Source organism: Oculina patagonica, chromosome 4 (genome assembly GCF_052425735.1).
Source record: "Oculina patagonica isolate OP01 chromosome 4, crgOcupat, whole genome shotgun sequence".
In the NCBI taxonomy this organism is placed as follows: Eukaryota; Metazoa; Cnidaria; class Anthozoa; order Scleractinia; family Oculinidae; genus Oculina; species Oculina patagonica.
In genome coordinates this window covers 4,176,675-4,197,728 of record NC_135761.1, presented here as the reverse complement: position 1 = coordinate 4,197,728, position 21,054 = coordinate 4,176,675, and the positions used below count along the sequence as shown (strand labels likewise).

The 21,054-nt window shown below is 39.6% G+C and overlaps 1 protein-coding gene and 1 long non-coding RNA gene across 2 annotated transcripts in view; one reads left to right on the top strand and one right to left on the bottom strand.

The window, feature by feature from the left end:
* LOC144651195 (uncharacterized) overlaps positions 1-21,054 on the top strand; it is a 54,647-nt gene that overhangs the window by 2,441 nt on the left and 31,152 nt on the right. The window contains exons 2-3 of the mRNA XM_078511102.1: positions 11,645-12,704; positions 13,130-13,678. Coding sequence (XP_078367228.1) covers positions 11,678-12,704; positions 13,130-13,678 — 1,576 coding nt within the window. The 5' untranslated portion in view covers positions 11,645-11,677. The remainder of the gene's footprint in view (positions 1-11,644; positions 12,705-13,129; positions 13,679-21,054) is intronic.
* On the bottom strand, positions 15,356-15,746 carry LOC144651357 (uncharacterized). Its single transcript, XR_013570304.1, has 2 exons — positions 15,513-15,746; positions 15,356-15,467 (listed from the first exon to the last, which is right to left on the bottom strand). It is a non-coding gene; the product is annotated as an uncharacterized LOC144651357 (long non-coding RNA).

The window sequence follows — 21,054 nt, the reverse complement described above, 5'->3', positions numbered from 1 at the left end:
GCAGAAACGACGAAGTAGTTACTTAAGTAGCACTCAGTCCGACTGTGTTTGTGTAAGTCACAGGGCTTGCATGAGCTGTATTAGTGTGCATAATATAATATCTAGAACGTTGTCGAGATTGCATTATTACTTAATGACATGATGGTTTCAATTTATAAATGTATTTCACACAATAGAAATAAACGATTGAAGTAGACGACTAGACAATGTAAAGTTTTAAGACTTAGCAAAGTGCAGTGTATTGGTAATACTGTAAGGTGCGGTTTCACCTGAAGGTCATGTGCTTTTCGGTATTTTCCAGCCATTGCACTTTGATGGGACAGTACTACAACTGTTTACCGGGGAACTACTATTGTCAACAAAATGATCATAACTTGTTGATGAATGATTGAACATTTGTTTCATACCATTACTGTAATAGCGCCAGGAGACTACGCTCTAGGACGACCAAAGGGTAAACCTTAAATCGGCCACGCCCGATTAATTATTCAGTGGAACGTGGAGCGTGCGCAAAAGAGTCTTGCAATCTCTGGCGCACGCGCACAATCAAACCGGAACCAGGATTTCCTGGTTCCGGTTTGGATTCGTCCAGAGCCGTTGAGTTTCCCGACCGCTGGTCAAGGGGAACACAGGCTCTGGGGACGAGATTGTCTATAAATCTGTCCACAACTGTTTGCATACAGTATTTCAACCGACCGGAAACAACATCTTACTTTACTGTTTCCGGTCGCCCCAGATCTCGCGTCCGTGCCTTAGTTTCAAGATGGCTGCGATTGAAAACTCGGTTAAGAAGGCTCGAAAAAGTTAGGTACGAACTCGAAAAGGGTGGGTGCGAACTCGGTTTTTATTGAGAGCGAACTCGGTCATACTAGGGAGCGAACTCGGTCACACTGGGTGCGAACGCGGTATAAGGTGGGAGCGAACTCGGACGGTGCGAAATCGATTGGGAGCGAAACCGGCATACTGTATTTCGTGGACTGGACTGGACTGGACTAGTAAAACGCGGACTAGTAAAACGCGGACTTGTAAAACGCCTCTAGACACTTCTTTGGCCACAATCATCTTACGGCTCTCTTCAATACATAATGTCTCAAAAAAACAGTAACCTCAGAAAGAAGTCAGAAGCAAATAAGGTCGAAAGACCGAATTTGAACATATAACGGCAAATGTTCTAATGTCACGAACGTAGGATTCGTGTAGGGCCGTTGCCTTTATTTACCACATACTGCCCCTAAATTAAAACAGTACCCTCAGAAAGAAGTCAGAAGCAAATAAGGTCGAAAGACCGAATTTAAACATTTAACGGCAAATATTCTAATGTCACGAACGTAGGAGTCGTGTAAGCCCGTCACCTTTATTTACCATTGACTGTTGATTCCTGGACGGGCCCCGTTCTACCTCGTGCGAGCAATACAAACGAGTGCACTCAACAGACATCAAGTAGTGAAAAGAAAGAAACATATGCACACAACTCATAGCATCAATCTCGTTGTTTTAGTAGGGGTTTGCAGAACGAACATGTGCTATACTGCAAAAACATCTCCACGCTAAAACAGACCATAGAGTGCTCAAAAAAGCTAGAAATATGCCGTCGAAGAAACACACAAGAGCTTCAAACACAAATTGTTTCGCTCGCTAAACCGTTTAGTTTTATCCGATTTACAAGCGCTTGTTTTACAAGTCCACGTTCTACAAGTCTGTGCTTAACAAGCCCTCCTTTTACAAGTCCGCGTTTTACAAGTCCGCGTTTTACTAGTCCGCGTTTTACAAGTCCGCGTTTTACTAGTCCGCGTTTTACTAGTCCTCCTTTTACAAGTCCGCGTTTTATCTGAGTCCGCGTTTTACTAGTCCGCGTTTTACAAGTCCGCGTTTTACTAGTCCGCGTTATACTAGTCCTCGTTTTACAAGTCCGCGTTTTACTAGTCCGCGTTTTACTAGTCCAGTCCAGTCCTCGAAATACAGTATCCCAAAACTCCCCGCCCTCTAAAGATAAGTCCTTCACGGTTCTTGTCGTTTTTCGGTGCCTATTCATCTTCGGCATCTTTCTCATCCACCTCTCGTTCTGTCCTGTGTCTGTCATCACACGAAAGAAAAGCTGATTCTCAAAAAATCTGCCACAAAAGGAAATTGACAAAAACAATATGAAAACCATATATCGAAAGTTTCTTATTCTAAAATTTTATCATACGTCTTAATTCAGAGCTACAAAGAAGTTCCTCCTTTTGAGTTATTGATACTGTTCTTACAGTACCTCTTTCCACTAGCGAAATTTTACAAAATTCCTTCGCGGCGAAAAGGTAGCGCGAATCCAGAACAGACTCCAATCGAGAGTGGGTTAATTCTAGATTACTATTAATTAACTATTACAACATTCATTTTTAAAATAGTTTCCCAAGCCGACTAAGCTAACTTAACGTCGAGTGTATCTTTCAGTACAAAACATGCCGTTATGACGCCGGAAATCCAGCTCACGCATACTATACCCCGTGACTCACGCAAACCTCCGACTTACGTGCTACTACAGTCATTCCTTTCTAAACATTTTTTTTTTGACCACCACCGTACCTTTCTACCCAAAAAACTCATGAAACCGCCCGGCTTTAACCTGTTTTAACCTTTCAAAAATTAGAGCGTTCGAAACTAAATAAGATCCGTAATCACAAACAACATACAGCCGTTTACCAGCACTCTTTAAAACTCCTGAAACCCTTCAAAATCAGGCAAAATAAATCTTTGAAATAACCTTTATCAATGTTTGTTATTTTTTATTCAGTTCTATAAAATGCCTTTCGTACACTACTGTCAAACAAAAATTTCAATTTCCTCAAAGTTTCAAGACAAAAGAATAACAAATATTTCGTGCACAATGTAATTTGATTAAGCCAATATATCACGTCTAAAAATACTTCAAGCAATTCAGTGAAAACCCGTTTTTTTTTCGTATCAACGAAAACCAGTTTCGAATAATCAATACATGAAAATAACAATAAGATCAAAAGGAAGAAAGGAACCTTTCTAATTATTTGAAGACTTTCAAAGCCGTGGTATTATGCATCCAATCCGCGATAAAATTTAATTACAACAAAATCCAAGTTCTCATTTTGAAGTCCATTTTTTTCAGTTGATACCTTTATCCAACTTGTGAAAAATTCCATTCAAGTTCCTATTAATACTGTACATTCCCAATGTTTTGCTCAGGTCTTCAGAAGCGTCTTACTAACCAAATCTAAAATAATTCCAAAACATGCTGTACAAACATTCTACTCTTTGTGACAAACAACTTGACGACCAATTGTTCAGAAATGAAAATCGACACAGTTCTTCCTAAATAAAAAAAAAGTTTTACGGCGGAATCAGGCTCAAAAAATATACCGCAAGATCACACCCCCATTCATAGTCAGAAACCAGCAAACCATCTAGTTTGCTAAAAAAAAAACACTGCGTGACATCAATGACGTTACCTTTTTCATTTACAAAAATAACTTTAACTTGTCAAAGTAAGTGCAATTTCACAATGGTGAATATCAGTACAGTATGGGACCCAGTTCTCGGCCGGATCCAGTTCTCGGCCACTTTGTGTTTAACGCGTTTTTTCACACTCCAGTTGAATTAAAAGAAAAAGGTAATTCCTTCAAACGATAGACTGATTCATGTGCTTTAAGTATCTTGAGTTTGATCGTTCAATTCGATATAGAAAGCTCACACGTCGAGTTTACGCGGAGGTAGGTGAATTTGCATTCCCGAAAAATTTGTTTGTTTACGGCTCCTTAAAATTCATGGATGTAGTTAAATTCGTATTTTATCCAAAAGCCCCCACCATACGAGCTAATTTTTGGCATGTGAAACGTAGAATAATTCAGCTTTCTGCTTTAGTTAACTTTTCGTTGAACCGTTGTATTTTTTGGTCTTAATTTACTTCGAAATTTTTTCTTGCGACGTTTGCGTATTTGCCAGTTCTCGGCCACCCTGCTCGCTATCACAGCTTAGCGCTTGGTTTTTAATATAATTTCATCTGCTGCTGCCAGAATGAACGAAATAAATGTTTTAAAAATAAAGTTCAATCTTATCTCTAAGTTTTAAGCTGACTCTTGTCTTGTCTATTATTTCTACAACACTTAAATCTTTCAAGACCTTTTCACTGCAAAATAAACCATCTAAATGCACGGGTCACACAATGCGGTTTTGCCAGAACCTGCACATAAGCAACTAGGCGCGTTGAAATCCTTCTTTTCTAAAGTAAAACAAAGCCTCATAAAAATAATTTGGGATCGATATAACATAAATAGGTTTACAGAGTGATTTTATGACTATGAAAATTAATTGAGCATTTTTTTTACAGATAATTACGCACAAGCTTTTTAGTGGCCGAGAACTGGACCAAGGTGGCCGAGAACTGCGCCCACAAATGGAGCTTTTATTTTTATTATTGCTCGGGCAAATTAATTTTTGACCGGTCGATAGCTTTACACCAAAAAGCTGAATAATGTAGCTAGCTCTGGGAGAAATTTCAAGTTCCTGCGGTTCTTCTGAGGTAAGAAATACAAGTTTACGTCAAAAATGGCCGAGAACTGGGCCAAGGTGGCCGAGAACTGGGCCCACAAATGGAGCGTTTATTTTTATTATTGCTCGGGCAAATTAATTTTTGACCGGTCGATAGCTTTACACCAAAAAGCTGAATAATGTAGCTAGCTCTAGGAGAAATTTCAAGTTCCTGCGGTTCTTCTGAGGTAAGAAATACAAGTTTACGTCAAAAGTGGCTGAGAACTGGGCCCCATACTGTACTTTGCCCATGGATGTAGTTAAATTCGTATTTTATCCAAAAGCCCCCACCATACCAGCTAATTTTTGGCATGTGAAACGTAGAATAATTCATCTTTCTGCTTTAGTTAACTTTTCGTTGAACCGTTGTATTTTTTGGTCTTAATTTACTTCGAAATTTTTTCTTGCGACGTTTGCGTATTTGCCAGTTCTCGGCCACCCTGCTCGCTATCACAGCTTAGCGCTTGGTTTTTAATATAATTTCATCTGCTGCTGCCAGAATGAAAGAAATAAATGTTTTAAAAATAAAGTTCAATCTTATCTCTAAGTTTTGAGCTGACTCTTGTCTTGTCTATTATTTCTACAACACTTAAATCTTTCAAGACCTTTTCACTGCAAAATAAACCGTCTAAATGCACGGGTCACACAATGCGGTTTTGCCAGAACCTGCACATAGGCAACTAGGCGCGTTAAAATCCTTCTTTTCTAAAGTAAAACAAAGCCTCATAAAAATAATTTGGGATCGATATAACATAAATAGGTTTACAGAGTGATTTTATGACCATGAAAATTAATTGAGCATTTTTTTTACAGATAATTACGCACAAGCTTTTTAGTGGCCGAGAACTGGACCAAGGTGGCCGAGAACTGCGCCCACAAATGGAGCTTTTATTTTTATTATTGCTCGGGCAAATTAATTTTTGACCGGTCGATAGCTTTACACCAAAAAGCTGAATAATGTAGCTAGCTCTGGGAGAAATTTCAAGTTCCTGCGGTTCTTCTGAGGTAAGAAATACAAGTTTACGTCAAAAGTGGCCGAGAACTGGGCCCCATACTGTACTTTGCACCGTAAGCTTTTTTCTCTGTCCTTCCGCCGAAGCAAAAAAACACAACCTGATTACACATTAACCCAAAAGTCGACCAAGTGTGCCTGCAACGATTTCCTGTCAAAACTAAAATGAAAACCATTGCGGTATGCGTCACCCGTAGCGGTTTTGTAGCAACCCCGAGCTATCCCCGTCTTTTTGGCCGCGCCAGGAGACTACGCTCTAGGACGACCAAAGGGTAAACCTTAAATCGGCCACGCCCGATTAATAAACAGACGTCAACGGCGCACTCCTTTTACTTCGACGCATACAAGTTACAACGACGCATATTTAAATGATAATGCATCGCTTCCGGCATCGCCGTCATAAATGCCATATTTTGCGCGAGGGTCCTAAGGTTGTGTCGCACTATTAACTTTTTCGAGCCTTCTTAACCGAGTTTTCAATCGCAGCCATCTTGAAACTAAGGCACGGACGCGAGATCTGGGGCGACCGGAAACAGTAAAGTAAGATGTTGTTTCCGGTCGGTTGAAATACTGTATGCAAACAGTTGTGGACAGATTTATAGACAATCTCGTCCCCAGAGCCTGTGTTCCCCTTGACCAGCGGTCGGGAAACTCAACGGCTCTGGACGAATCCAAACCGGAACCAGGAAATCCTGGTTCCGGTTTGATTGTGCGCGTGCGCCAGAGATTGCAAGACTCTTTTGCGCACGCTCCACGTTCCACTGAATAATTAATCGGGCGTGGCCGATTTAAGGTTTACCCTTTGGTCGTCCTAGAGCGTAGTCTCCTGGCGCTATTACAGTAATGGTATGAAACAAATGTTCAATCATTCATCAACAAGTTATGATCATTTTGTTGACAATAGTAGTTCCCCGGTAAACAGTTGTAGTACTGTCCCATCAAAGTGCAATGGCTGGAAAATACCGAAAAGCACATGACCTTCAGGTGAAACCGCACCTTACAGTATTACCAATACACTGCACTTTGCTAAATCTTAAAACTTTACATTGTCTAGTCGTCTACTTCAATCGTTTATTTCTATTGTGTGAAATACATTTATAAATTGAAACCATCATGTCATTAAGTAATAATGCAATCTCGACAACGTTCTAGATATTATATTATGCACACTAATACAGCTCATGCAAGCCCTGTGACTTACACAAACACAGTCGGACTGAGTGCTACTTAAGTAACTACTTCGTCGTTTCTGCTGTACTGAACCCTGCCTTTCAAGGCAAAACGCCCGATTTAAAGCTTCTCAAGCTTCTCAATGTTCTTGTTTACTTCCAAATACACTCTTCCCGAAACACCACTCCCACAAACAATGAAAACCTTTTTCCCTTGCTTTAGCAGTCAACTGTTGATAGCCTTCACCACACTGAAAGATTTCCCTGTTCCTCCCTCTCCAGTTACAAGAATATTGTGCCCAGCTTCGGCTAGGTGTAGAATTTCAGATTGTTCAGAAGTTAAAGAAAATGAGGACTATTTCGGTGATTGCAGCCATAAATGTTTAAAACATCAAAAACAGAAAGAAAAATAAAGGAACTCAAGCACGAGTACCTTGCCATATTCGTATGTCCCGAAAAAATCCCACTTTTCCGCAAACTCGCGATCGCCTACATTTTCTGCGCTACGAAAGTCGTGATGGAACTTCGCGGGGTTTTCCCAATCAGTCGGACCTTAACATAAGAATAGCAAATCACAACAACGGTTTTGCACGAGAGTTTCACATGTGGGTGTATTGCTTTGCAATCTCTGTAAAACAACTAGGTGAGATGACTAAAGTCTGATATTTTTTTAGGGCTGTAAAATATTTTTTTCGTTGAAAAATGAACGCTGACTTTTCTTTGAAGCTAGCTAGCTTTAAAAATGAACTCATACCGACTAGATGTAGGTACTTACTCGTTTCTTAAGTCAGTATAAATATTTCATAATTACTTCGCCGCACTGACAAGTTACAACGACGCATATTTAAATGATAATGCATCGCTTCCGGCATCGCCGTCATAAATGCCATATTTTGCGCGAGGGTCCTAAGGTTGTGTCGCACTATTGACATCACTCCCTATACTACTGAGTATTTGTTTTGCCTTTGCCTCCCTATCCACAAAACAAAATCTTGAACGACCATTGTTCAATTGTATCCAATCACAAAGAGGCTGGGGAATAGCGTTTCCCTTCGGCACCACAAATTGGTGCTACGCATTCGGACGGCTTAAAAATTTTGGATACCCGTTTTCGTTTGAGGGCTTGTTCCGGACCGTTTGGATAAATTTTCGATCAAATGATACGAGAAGATTAGTAAAGCCTTCCTCTTTTCTGGTGCGTAGTTTGAAAGCTGTGCGATGGGATTATCAGGTCGAAAATCGGCTCGGCGCTGGAAGTGTTCTACTTTGGAGCTGTTGGAGTTTCCACCCTTTCCATATAATTAGATGTATAGTAAACAGCGAAAGCAAAATACCCTTCAATCGACTCAAATTCGCCATTTTGAGCCAAAAGAACGACACTACACAAAAGGTAGGAAACTTAACATTTATTCAGCACAAATTTGTTAATGTTTTGTACCATTTTACGCAATTCTACAAACCATTCGGTAAATTCCATACATTCTCTATAAAAATGTAAATGTGCACAGGCCATACACAAACAGTTTGTCTGGGCCCCCTGTGTTCAAACTTGAAAGTTTGATTGCGAATCATGCAATGTTTGATACACAATTTGAACAAGTTTTCTTTCAGTTTTCTTTGGACGGTACGTGTAACCCTTATACTTGCAGTTACTGGGTCAGAAGTCTCAGAACATTGATACCGAAGTTTTTTTATTGACGCCGTGCTTGTTCAAACAAATATTTTGCAACTCGAGCCGCTAAAATCGCCGAAATATTACCGCCACCTACTTGTTTTAATACTAGTTCTGACGTAATCATGACTTTCGAGCAACATCTTGTTCCTCCACAACTTGCAAACTTGGGAAGTTCGGTCGGGCCAAAGTTGGGATTTTGTTCCGAAGTTCGCAATGATTGCCTAACTCGCGACGTAGTTGGCTCCTTCGTAACGAACGCTGCACGGTAAAGTAATTTGAAATCCCGGGGGGGGGGGGGGGGGTACTTGGGTAAATTTTTGTTGGGTATGTGCCGCTGGACTCTCAGAACCCCTACCCCATTATAGTCATATTCTATGGTCAATTATAGACCCCATCTTAGTCACTTTTGGGTAAATTTAATTTTTACAACCCCAACTTAGTCACTTTCTGGGAGCCGTTTGTCAAATATTGAACAACAGCAATAAATACGGTAACATTTTTTTCGGCGAATATTTCCGTTCATAAATCACAACTTGCTAGATTTTCGTACTCTCAAAATCCCGGAAAAGTGTGACCCCATTCTAGTCACTCTATAAAATATGCTTGAAATGGCGACCCCATTATAGTCAGTCCAGTCGTGAAAATGCGACCCCATCCAGCGGCACATCCCCATTAGCCCATTTATAGGAAGTGCCCCCCCCCCCGGGTTTGAAATCAACTGTAAAAATCGCGTGACATGGTGCGATCACTTTGTGATCCTTTGTCCCTCCGAAGCGAATGTAACTGATATTTGTTGTAAGTTTGGAATACTAATACTTTTATAAAACACTGATTGCAAGCATGCAAGAACCTGTGAGTACTAAATTCTGCAAATACTAAATTTTTACAGCGCTGGTAAATGTTGGTTCTCCCAGTTTTATACACTACTAGCTATAGGACGTCACGTCACTTCCAGTACGTCACGTAATCTTTCCTCTTATGCTATGGTTTAAATCTGATGCTGTTTGCTACAGTACGTTTCGCGACCCAGTGTGGTTGCGGAAAAACACTGTGTTTTGTAACTGGCCCTGGAAGATTTTTATATTTGGGCCTTTTAAAATCGCTAGAAATCCATTTAAAACTGCTGACATGGAGAAATTTATCAATTTGATATACTGATGAATACAACTTTTCTTGGAACTACAACAGTTTAAAGTTAGTGAATAAATAAGATGACCCACCCACTACGTGTAGATCAAAATTACATAACCCACCCCTTTTCGATGACTCAAAAACTGATGACCCACCCGCTTCCTGCCCCCCCCCCCCCCTGTACTTATTGACCAGTCCCTTAGCGGGGTAAGATAAGATAAGATAAGATAACTTTATTTATACACGGTTTTTCCATCAGTCAATTAAGTTACTGGACTATCTACCTATCTAACTAACTACAAAAATTTAATAACAACAAATTCATGTTTCGAGTTATCGGGGTCGATTGAATATTCAATTTGCCAAGTTAAAAATTGATAGTTTATCGAGCTTAGAGACCTGAATTATTTTCTGAAAATCCCTATCTATTTTGCTACCTCAGAGTGTCCTGACTTTTTTATCTTCATTGAAGTCTAATATAGTCAACCCTGTATAATTTTTGAAAGCCAATACAATAAGGAGTTTAAAAATACCAAAATAATTTTGGTCATCGACATTTTGTCAATCACTATGATTGACAGAATTGGTGCATAAATTAATTTTATTAAGAAAAAAATAATAATTTTGAACTTTACTGACTCTTGCAACCTATCATTTAATTAAGATAACAACTTCCCTGACTCAAATTTGATCCTTTACTCATAAACAACTTTTTCAGAAAGTTTCAAGAAAATCTATCAATAATATCCTCACAAAGTCCAAGTTCTTGCAAATGTGGTATGGCAGCCATCTTGAATGGCGGCCATTTTGAATTCTATTGTAGGTAGGATAATTTGTCAGGAACACTACAGATGTCTCTACTTTTGTAGTATAAATGTAAAATACAGTTGAAATGTACAATAATAAAGCAATTGCTAGTCAATCTACCGAATTCACTTCGTGGTCCATGAAGAGAGCAGGTTCTCTTTCGTGAGCTGGGATATTATGCCTTGCTGGTAACACGAACACGTGGCCGTCGTCATCTTGAAGGTCTCCAACAAACTCTTCCTCGCCACTTTGATTTTCGTAGTCATTTTCATCCAAATCACTTGCTCTATATCTTCATCAGTTGTGAATGTCAGCTCCGCCATGTCTGGTCAACAATCTTGTCAAAACTCCAGCGCGAAAATAGCGAAAAAATGGCGAGAAACTCGGTCGAAGCGAAGGATTTACTCGTGGGCCGTTTAGTACTTCATGTTAGCCTACCTTGGAAGCGTGGCTCACTTGTTGGTACTTCATAACACAAATCATGATGTGTCTTCTCTGACTAAAATTAATATGTTTGTAAAAGTGTTTTAAAAGCGGAGACTGAAAGCGCGTTCTTTGCGGATGTAGGAAGTGTGTTCTAAAGTCTCGCCGCAGCAATATAAACATCGGATACATGTATCTTGCATTAAACCAGAAACCCATAAGGGTTGAAACGTGTAACTCCCTATGATTCCTATGGTACTTAGCAAAATGAATAGTCAAACGCTGTGCGCGTGCGTTACACGTTTCAACCCTTATGGGTTTCTGATTAAACGTAACATGCACAAAGTGAAAAGACTTACTTCTGTGTCCGCGTTAGGGATTTTACTGCGTTGACGTAGAGCCTTACTTTTGATCTTAACACGATGACACGTTGACTAGAACTGAAAAAGTTTCCTGAGCACGTTCGACAAAATGCTAGCTAATACAACGGAAACTAGATTTCTTTGTTTGTAAATCATACGTAGGCAAGTGTATATCCGCGGCAAAAAACCACAAATGCTAAAAGATAATAACACAAAAGAAACTACAAGCTCAAGGGGATCGAAAGGAAATACGGAAAACCAGAAAATATTTGGCAGAGCCAAGACTATCTTTAATGATAAAGAAGAAGTCCTTTTGGACAGTCCAGTGACAAGTGTGTAAAGAGGGGACGATTGAATACGGTGAAATCCCGATTTCTAGAACCTCCAGGGGAAACGGAAATGGCGTCGCAGTAGTCGTTGTTAGGGTGTCACGCAACGATTCTCTCAATACGGAAGGGTACTTCTAAAATACTGACGACACTTTTTATTTATGATTTATTTATTTATTTACTTATTTATTTACCAGATACCAGATTTTCACCGTGCGCTAACTTGTGAAATGGCCGCTGCGCTAGACCCAGCTGAAGTACTTTGTTCAACAAGAGGAAAAGAAAATTTTCAACGACTGGCACGGCTTTTAATAAGTGGAGGAACAACACTACTGAGAGAGGTTTTTGATCAGATTTGTCCACCAAGTAACCTTCCTAAAATACTAAAAAGTCCAGCCACAGAGAAGCAGCTAAAATCAGCAAAGCTCACCAAGCCACAGTGGGACTGTCTTTACCCTTCCCCAGGGGTGTACGGCAATTCAAAAGATTTTGATGTGACATTGCTCTTCAGGTTGCTAAGGACAATATGTTACCTTTCCCCTCCTACCACAGGCTGGGATGCTCTACCAGCAACCACAGACCACAGTTTACCTGCAGATTTAGCGAGAGTTAAATATTACCGCAACTCAGTGTACGGTCACGTGAGCCAAAACATGGAGGTAACAGATGACGAGTTCCCACAACTTTGGCAAGAAATCAGAGAAGCTCTGGTGGCAATTGCAGGGCAAATCAGCCCTGCAAAGAAGACTGAATGGCAGGAGGCCATTGATGACTTTTTAAAGGATGCCCTTACGGCAGAAGACGAAAGAAACTTACAGGAGCTGCTGAGGTGGTATGAAAACGACACAGTCGTTAAGCAATCCCTAGAGAAGTTTAAGACCTCGATTCAAGAAGGGATGGAACGATTGGACACAAGTTTAAAAGGTGTCCAGAGCGGACAAAAGGAAATAAAAGATGTTATGGTAGAGAAAGCTCAATTCTTAGAGACTGCAGTTCGAAAGGAAGGCCATTATACTAAAGAGCAGCTTAAAGGTGAAATGAAAAGTACAACACAAGAAGTTAAATGCCTAGAGAAAAGAGTTCGAGAGGAAGCCCAAGACATAAAAGATCAGCTTGGATGGGAACTGAAAACCACGGCTCAAAACGTCCAAGGCCTAGTTCGGGATGAAGCCCAAGACATCAAGGATAAGCTCAACGAGGTGCATCAATCCATAGATGGCCTCCGTTCCACAGCTGGGAGCTGTGAAGCATCTGGGGGTCAGTTAAAATGAATTTTCTGTTTGTAGACGTTTGGACCATGTTGTTCAATACGTACCCGTTTGTATTAGTTCATGACTTGCCACGCAGTCATTTCTCCCGTTAAAAGGGGGAAATGATTTGGATGGGGCAGTACAAGGAAACGGCTGCAAACGAAGCCATGTGATGTCTATCACAATTTGATAGATGACCTATCTCGTAAGGTGCTACACCCTATGTCAACCGGGTAAATTCACTGCCGAGCCTTGTGATCCAAGTCCGTTTCATTCGCATAGTGTCTGTGTGGGTTTGTTTTGTTACCATATGTAAAAGAATAGAAAATGCGCCTGTTTAGCTTATCATTCTCCTTTTTAAAAGACCTTTCTTCAGAATTAGGGCTTTTATATAGTTATTATTTTTGTTCTTGTATAACTGTCTTCCAACAGTTCAAATTCGAGTACGAATGGATTGTGAGGCCATCTCAAGCGCTGGTGCTAGAGGAAGAGCTTCAGAGTTAGTAACAACCTCACGGGAACCACAACCAAGTGTACAGAGCACACCCACAACGCCGATTTCATCCTACCAACAACAAGCATCGCCCATGGCAGGTTTTAGTGGAGAAAATGTCCCACATGCAGACCTTCCCTCTACACAAGGAGTTTTGAATTTTATCGCGCACAAGTGCTTTCAGGCTGTTGACCAAACTAAGCCGGAGGAGTTAAATGGTTTTCTACAGTATCTGAGGGACTTGCGCAATGTGCTTTTTGTGAATGCCCAGGAAGGGAGTTTGATAATCACACTGGAATGTCGCTCTTTAGAGATACTCGAAGGACTGTGGGAAGACTATTGTTCAGGACACTTGAATGAAATAGCGCAAAAGTTCCTTGTGACAGAAGACGTTCTAAAGGAGCTTGGTCTCACGAAGGTGACACTCACGACAACAATTTCCGAGGAGGAATACAGAGATTGTCGGGAGTACTTCTTGCAGAGTGCAGGTAAATTTGGAGCCTATTATACGTTTATTACCTAAGAAATTGGATTGCTTCTCTATAGTTCTTTTGTTACGACAAAATAAAACAAGAACGTAAGGACAAGAATGCAACTGTGATGCGCCAGCTAAACAAGCTAAAACTATTCTCTCATAAAATTTCAGCAGTTTCAAATTCAGTGGCAAATAATTGCTTTAAACTGAGAGCCGGTGAAAGTTCAAATTCTTGTCAACTCTCGTTTACTCGTTCCCGTTTAATCCTGGCTTAACTACATGCAGTAATTTTCAAAAAGGTGCGAATTGCAAATAATGTGGACTGGCTTAACAGACTAGTGAAGTTTCTTATGCAACGCGGAGCGCTGCCTTAACAAGGAAAGTGCAGTTTGGCCAACTAGTAAACCGCGCGCAGCGGCAGTTCTTGTTCTACCTTTACTTTCTTTTTTTGTCGGTGACTAGACTGATGACCCCGCTCGGCCAGACCTCGAGCCACGCATTATTTAAAAGCTATAAATCAGTTACGAATGGAATTTTTACGAATGGTTCGTCATTACTTAGCATGTTTAGTATGACATGTTCAATTGTGAAGCGTTTGAATCAAAGAGAATAATTAGTTTTTATGCTATGAAAGAAAGATATGTTACAGCCGGCCATAATTTATAAGTAAGCACCATCATGTTCGTATCAAAGAATGCGTTGAAGTTGCAACTTTCACTTTCACAAGACATTGAATGAGATCGGCCAGACAAATCACGCAATGTTTAAAATCTTTTTATCCTCTTTAAGGATAAAATAAACAAGAACATTGAGAAGCTTGAGAAGCTTAAAATCGGGCGCTTTGCCTTGAAAGGCAGGGTTCAGTACAGCAGAAACCACGAAGCAGTTACTTAAGTAGCACTCAGTCCGACTGTGTTTGTGTAAGTCACAGGGCTTGCATGAGCTGTATTAGTGTGCATAATATAATATCTAGAACGTTGTCGAGATTGCATTATTATAATTACTTAATGACATGATGGTTTCAATTTATAAATGTATTTCACACAATACAAATAAACGATTGAAGTAGACGACTAGAAAATGTAAAGTTTTAAGACTTAGCAAAGTGCAGTGTATTGGTAATACTGTAAGGTGCGGTTTCACCTGAAGGTCGTGTGCTTTTCGGTATTTTCCAGCCATTGCACTTTGATGGGACAGTACTACAACTGTTTACCGGGGAACTACTATTGTCAAGAAAATGATCACAACTTGTTGATGAATGATTGAACATTTGTTTCATACCATTACTGTAATAGCAATTGATGAAGGCTTTATGAAATCGTAACTTGATCGCATTGCAAGTTTTCCGCGCTTCACGCTCGCCCTCGCACTTCGCACTCGCTGTATCGCGCTTCACGCGCCCGCAAAATAAACCACCTGTTCTGGGCACAAGTTGTCGGAACATGACTATTCGGTCCCAGACCTCGTCTCTATCTCCCGTCCCCCACCTCTTAATTGTTATCAAACGTGACTCTTTTTAGGCCCAATTCATCCCCTACCTCCATCCCCCACCATGGGCGTCTCAGATTCTAATCGCTGATCCCACGCGCCAAAAATTCCGAGAGATCCCTGAAATACCTCTCACTAATTGCTGCTCAGCTACGAATTTTCATATGCATCTCTGTAGACCTACATGACCGCCGGTTTAACCAAAAAAGAATTCAGCCTGCATAGAAAGACTTCGTGTTTTGGGACTTGCAGACGTTTTTGTTTATACTAAAACTCCCCGGCATACTGTATTTCGTGGACTGGACTGGACTGGACTGGACTAGTAAAACGCGGACTAGTAAAACGCGGACTAGTAAAACGCGGACTAGTAAAACGCGGACTTGTAAAACGCCTCTAGACACTTCCTTGGCCACAATCATCTTACGGCTCTCTTCAATACATAATGTCTCAAAAAAACAGTAACCTCAGAAAGAAGTCAGAAGCAAATAAGGTCGAAAGACCGAATTTGAACATATAACGGCAAATGTTCATATGTCACGAACGTAGGAGTCGTGTAGGCCCGTCACCTTTATTTACCACATACTGCCCCCAAATTAAAACAGTACCCTCAGAAAGAAGTCAGAAGCAAAAAAGGTCGAAAGACCGAATTTAAACATTTAACGGCAAATATTCTAATGTCACGAACGTAGGAGTCTATAAAATTCCGTTCAACTCGACACTTGATACGAGAACTAGAGCGTTTCAACTCAAAATACTTCACAGAATTCTTTTCACCAATTCATCTCTTTTTAAGATGAAAATATCCGCCACTCCACTTTGCACCTTTTGTGACTTGGAGAGCGAAACCCTTGAGCACCTTTTCGTGGATTGTGAATATGTGAAATCATTCTGGGAAGCTTTCACCGCTTGGGTTAATTCCCTAGGCATTGTTCTTAATCGACCAACTGGCCAAGAAATAATGCTCGGAATAACAGGAAATAACGACGATTGTAAGCTAGTTAATCACCTTCTAATCTTAGGGAAACAAACAGTATTTTATTGTAGACAAAAGAAGCTCTCACCAATGTTTTCATTGTTTCAGCTGCGTGTGCAGCGCATTATAGAAATTGAAAAGATAATAGCCACTAAAAGAGATAAACTATTAATACACCTGTCAAAATGGGAGAAGGTTGTACCTTTTTTTTAACTAGTTAAGCTTAGATACTCCGGTCTATCTGTTTCTTTTCTATGAATTGATGTATATTGTAATTGCTTAATGTGTTTTTCAAAAGTGTAATTAGTGTAGTAATCAGTAATTTGTTAGACGCTTATTTATTCCTTTATTTATTTTTCATTTTGTCTTTTTTGGTTCTATTAACGTTATAAGCTGTAGTGTTATTGTATGTGTTGTAATAATAGTTTTTTTGTCAAATAAAGAGCATAAATTAAAAAAAAAAAAAAAAAAAAACGAACGTAGGAGTCGTGTAGGCCCGTCACCTTTATTTACCATTGACTGTTGATTTCTGGACGGGCCCCGTTCTACCTCGTGCGAGCAATACAAACGACTGCATTCAACAGACGTCAAGTAGTGAAAAGAAAGAAACATATGCACACAACTCATAGCATCAATCCCGTTGTTTTAGTAGGGGTTTGCAGAACGAACACGTGCTATACTGCAAAAACATCTCCACGCTAAAACAGACCATAGAGTGCTCAAAAAAGCTAGAAATATGCCGTCGAAGAAACACACAAGAGCTTCAAACACAAATTGTTTCGCTCGCTAAACCGTTTAGTTTTATCTGATTTACAAGCGCTTGTTTTACAAGTCCGCGTTCTACAAGTCCGTGCTTAACAAGCCCTCGTTTTACAAGTCCGCGTTTTACAAGTCCGCGGTTTACTAGTCCGCGTTTTACTAGTCCGCGTTTTACTAGTCCGCCTTTTACAAGTCCGCGTTTTACCTGAGTCCGCGTTTTATTAGTCCGCGTTTTACAAGTCCGCGTTTTACTAGTCCGCGTTATACTAGTCCGCGTTTTACAAGTCCGCGTTTTACTAGTCCGCGTTTTACTAGTCCAGTCCAGTCCTCGAAATACAGTATGCCAAAACTCCCCGCCCTCTAAAGATAAGTCCTTGACGGTTCTTGTCGTTTTTCGGTGCCTATTCATCTTCGGCATCTTTCTCATCCACCTCTCGTTCTGTCCTGTGTCTGCCATCACACGAAAGAAAAGCTGATTCTCAAAAAATCTGCCACAAAAGGAAATTGACAAAAACAATATGAAAACCATATATCGAAAGTTTCTTATTCTAAAATTTTATCATACGTCTTAATTCAGAGCTACAAAGAAGTTCCTCCTTTTGAGTTATTGATACTGTTCTTACAGTACCTCTTTCCACTAGCGAAATTTTACAAAATTCCCTCGCGGCGAAAAGGTAGCGCGAATCCAGAACAAACTCCAATCGAGAGTGGGTTAATTCTAGATTACTATTAATTAACTATTACAACATTCATTTTTAAAATAGTTTCCCAAGCCGACTAAGCTAACTAAACGTCGAGTGTATCTTTCAGTAAACAAAACATGCCGTTATGACGCCGGAAATCCAGCTCACGCATACTATACCCCGTGACTCACGCAAACCTCCGACTTACGTGCTACTACAGTCATTCCTTTCTAAACATTTTTTTTTGACCACCACCGTACCTTTCTACCCAAAAAACTCATGAAACCGCCCGGTTTTAACCTGTTTTCACCTTTCAAAAATTAGAGCGTTCGAAACTAAATAAGATCCGTAATCACAAACAACATACAGCCGTTTACCAGCACTCTTTAAAACTCCTGAAACCCTTCAAAATCAGGAAAAATATATCTTTGAAATAACCTTTATCAATGTTTCTTATTTTTTATTCAGTTCTATAAAATGCCTTTCATACACTACTGTCAAACAAAAATTTCAATTTTCTCAAAGTTTCAAGACAAAAGAATAACAAATATTTCGTGCACAATGTAATTTGATTAAGCCAATATTATCACGTCTAAAAATACTTCAAGCAATTCAGTGAAAACCCGTTTTTTTTTCGTATCAACGAAAACCACTTTCGAATAATCAATACATGAAAATAACAATAAGATCAAAAGGAAGAAAGGAACCTTTCTAATTATTTGAAGACTTTCAAAGCCGTGATATTATGCATCCAATCCGCGATAAAATTTAATTACAACAAAATCCAAGTTCTCATTTTGAAGTCCATTTTTTTCAGTTGATACCTTTATCCAACTTGTGAAAAATTCCATTCAAGTTCCTATTAATACTGTACATTCCCAATGTTTTGCTCAGGTCTTCAGAAGCGTCTTACTAACCAAATCTAAAATAATTCCAAAACATGCGTACAAACATTCTACTCTTTGTGACAAACGACTTGACGACCAATTGTTCAGAAATGAAAATCGACACAGTTCTTGCTAAATAAAAAAAAAAGTTTTACGGCGGAGTCAGGCTCAAAAAATATACCGCAAGATCACACCCCCATTCATAGTCAGAAACCAGTAAACCATCTAGTTTGCTAAAAAAACACTGCGTGACATCAATGACGTTACCTTTTTCATTTACAAAAATAACTTTAACTTGTCAAAGTAAGTGCAATTTCACAATGGTGAATATCAGTACAGTATGGGGCCCAGTTCTCGGCCACTTTGTGTTTAACGCGTTTTTTCACACTCCAGTTGAATTAAAAGAAAAGGTATTTCCTTCAAACGATAGACTGATTCATGTGCTTTAAGTATCTTGAGTTTGATCGTTCAATTCGATATAGAAAGCTCACACGTCGAGTTTACGCGGAGGTAGGTGAATTTGCATTCCCGAAAAATTTGTTTGTTTACGGCTCCTTAAAATTCATGGATGTAGTTAAATTCGTATTTTATCCAAAAGCCCCCACCATACGAGCTAATTTTTGGCATGTGAAACGTAGAATAATTCAGCTTTCTGCTTTAGTTAACTTTTCGTTGAACCGTTGTATTTTTTGGTCTTAATTTACTTCGAAATTTTTTCTTGCGACGTTTGCGTATTTGCCAGTTCTCGGCCACCCTGCTCGCTATCACAGCTTAGCGCTTGGTTTTTAATATAATTTCATCTGCTGCTGCCAGAATGAAAGAAATAAATGTTTTAAAAATAGATTTCAATCTTATCTCTAAGTTTTGAGCTGACTCTTGTCTTGTCTATTATTTCTACAACACCTAAATCTTTCAAGACCTTTTCACTGCAAAATAAACCATCTAAATGCACGGGTCACACAATGCGGTTTTGCCAGAACCTGCACATAGGCAACTAGGCGCGTTAAAATCCTTCTTTTCTAAAGTAAAACAAAGCCTCATAAAAATAATTTAAGATCGATATAACATAAATAGGTTTACAGAGTGATTTTATGACTGTGAAAATTAATTGAGCATTTTTTTTACGGATTATTATGCACAAGCTTTTTAGTGGCCGAGAACTGGGCCAAGGTGGCCGAAAACTGGGCCCACAAACGGAGCTTTTTTTTTATTATTGCTCGGGCAAATTAATTTTTGACCGGTCGATAGCTTTACACCAAAAAGCTGAATAATGTAGCTAGCTCTGGGAGAAATTTCAAGTTCCTGCGGTTCTTCTGAGGTGAGAAATACAAGTTTACGTCAAAAGTGGCCGAGAACTGGGCCCCATACTGTACTTTGCCCCGTAAGCTTTTTTCTCTGTCCTTCCGCCGAAGCAAAAAAACACAACCTGATTACACATTAACCCAAAAGTCGACCAAGTGTGCCTGCAACGATTTCCTGTCAAAACTAAAATGAAAACCATTGCGGTATGCGTCACCCGTAGCGGTTTTGTAGCAACCCCAAGCTATTCCCGTCTTTTTGGCCGCGCCAGGAGACTATGCTCTAGGACGACCAAAGGGTAAACTATAAATCGGCCACGCCCGATTAATAACAAACGCACAACGTTTCGACATCGTCATGGCATCATTGTCAAGTGAGTAATAAAAAGTAGAAATATAATGTATTCCGGTTGAGTGTCAAATAGTTTCATGTAAAATAAAAAATAAAACGAGTAATGACGTAGTTTTCAAAATTAATAGCTGAGTGATAAAGGTGATGGATCAAACATATACTTTTGCACGGATAGAGTCTGATGAGTTTCGGTTATGACAATGATGCCATGACGGTGTCGAAACGTTGTACGCTTGTTATTTATTTTATCCTTAAATTTCTAACCAAATCTACATTGATTAGAATATTGATATGCTGCATATGAAAAGTCACGAATCCTTTGGTCTTTACTTAGCATGTTTAGTGTGAAATGTTCGATACTAAAAAAATTCTAAATTTCCACGTCTTTTTATGAATGAAGAAATGGTGTTTATTTATAAATTTTGTGGGAATTTGGCCGAAATTTGCATATTTTCTACCGTGAAATGTCACAATTGGTGTTCTCTTATCGTTTTGATTGCCAATCGCTTTTTTCAACCCTCCCATAATACCAAAAGAAAGGCAGAACATTTTGGTGCATTGAGTAGGCTAAAATACTACTGGCACAAGAAAAACTAGACTTGACTGAGTTTTCGTTTTTATGCAAATTAGGGATGTTCAAATTCTCATATGCCTTGCGTGCCTGGCTAGAAGCCATGCATTTTTAGCTTGTTGTAGTTCTTGTTGACTGCGCGCGCAGTTCATGTTCTACCCTTACTTTTTTTAGCCAATGTCCCTGATGTATCTTCCACACATTCTTTGATACCATGACAAGTTAATCAATGGCTTGTTGTTTAATCCATGAGTTGAAACAAGCGCACTGCAACCCAAAAACTTCTTGGCTGGAGCGATTTAACTTTTATTGGAGCGATCTGACTATGGAACAATCTGACAGTAATTCGTGCCAATACATGGATTTAATCAAAATCTA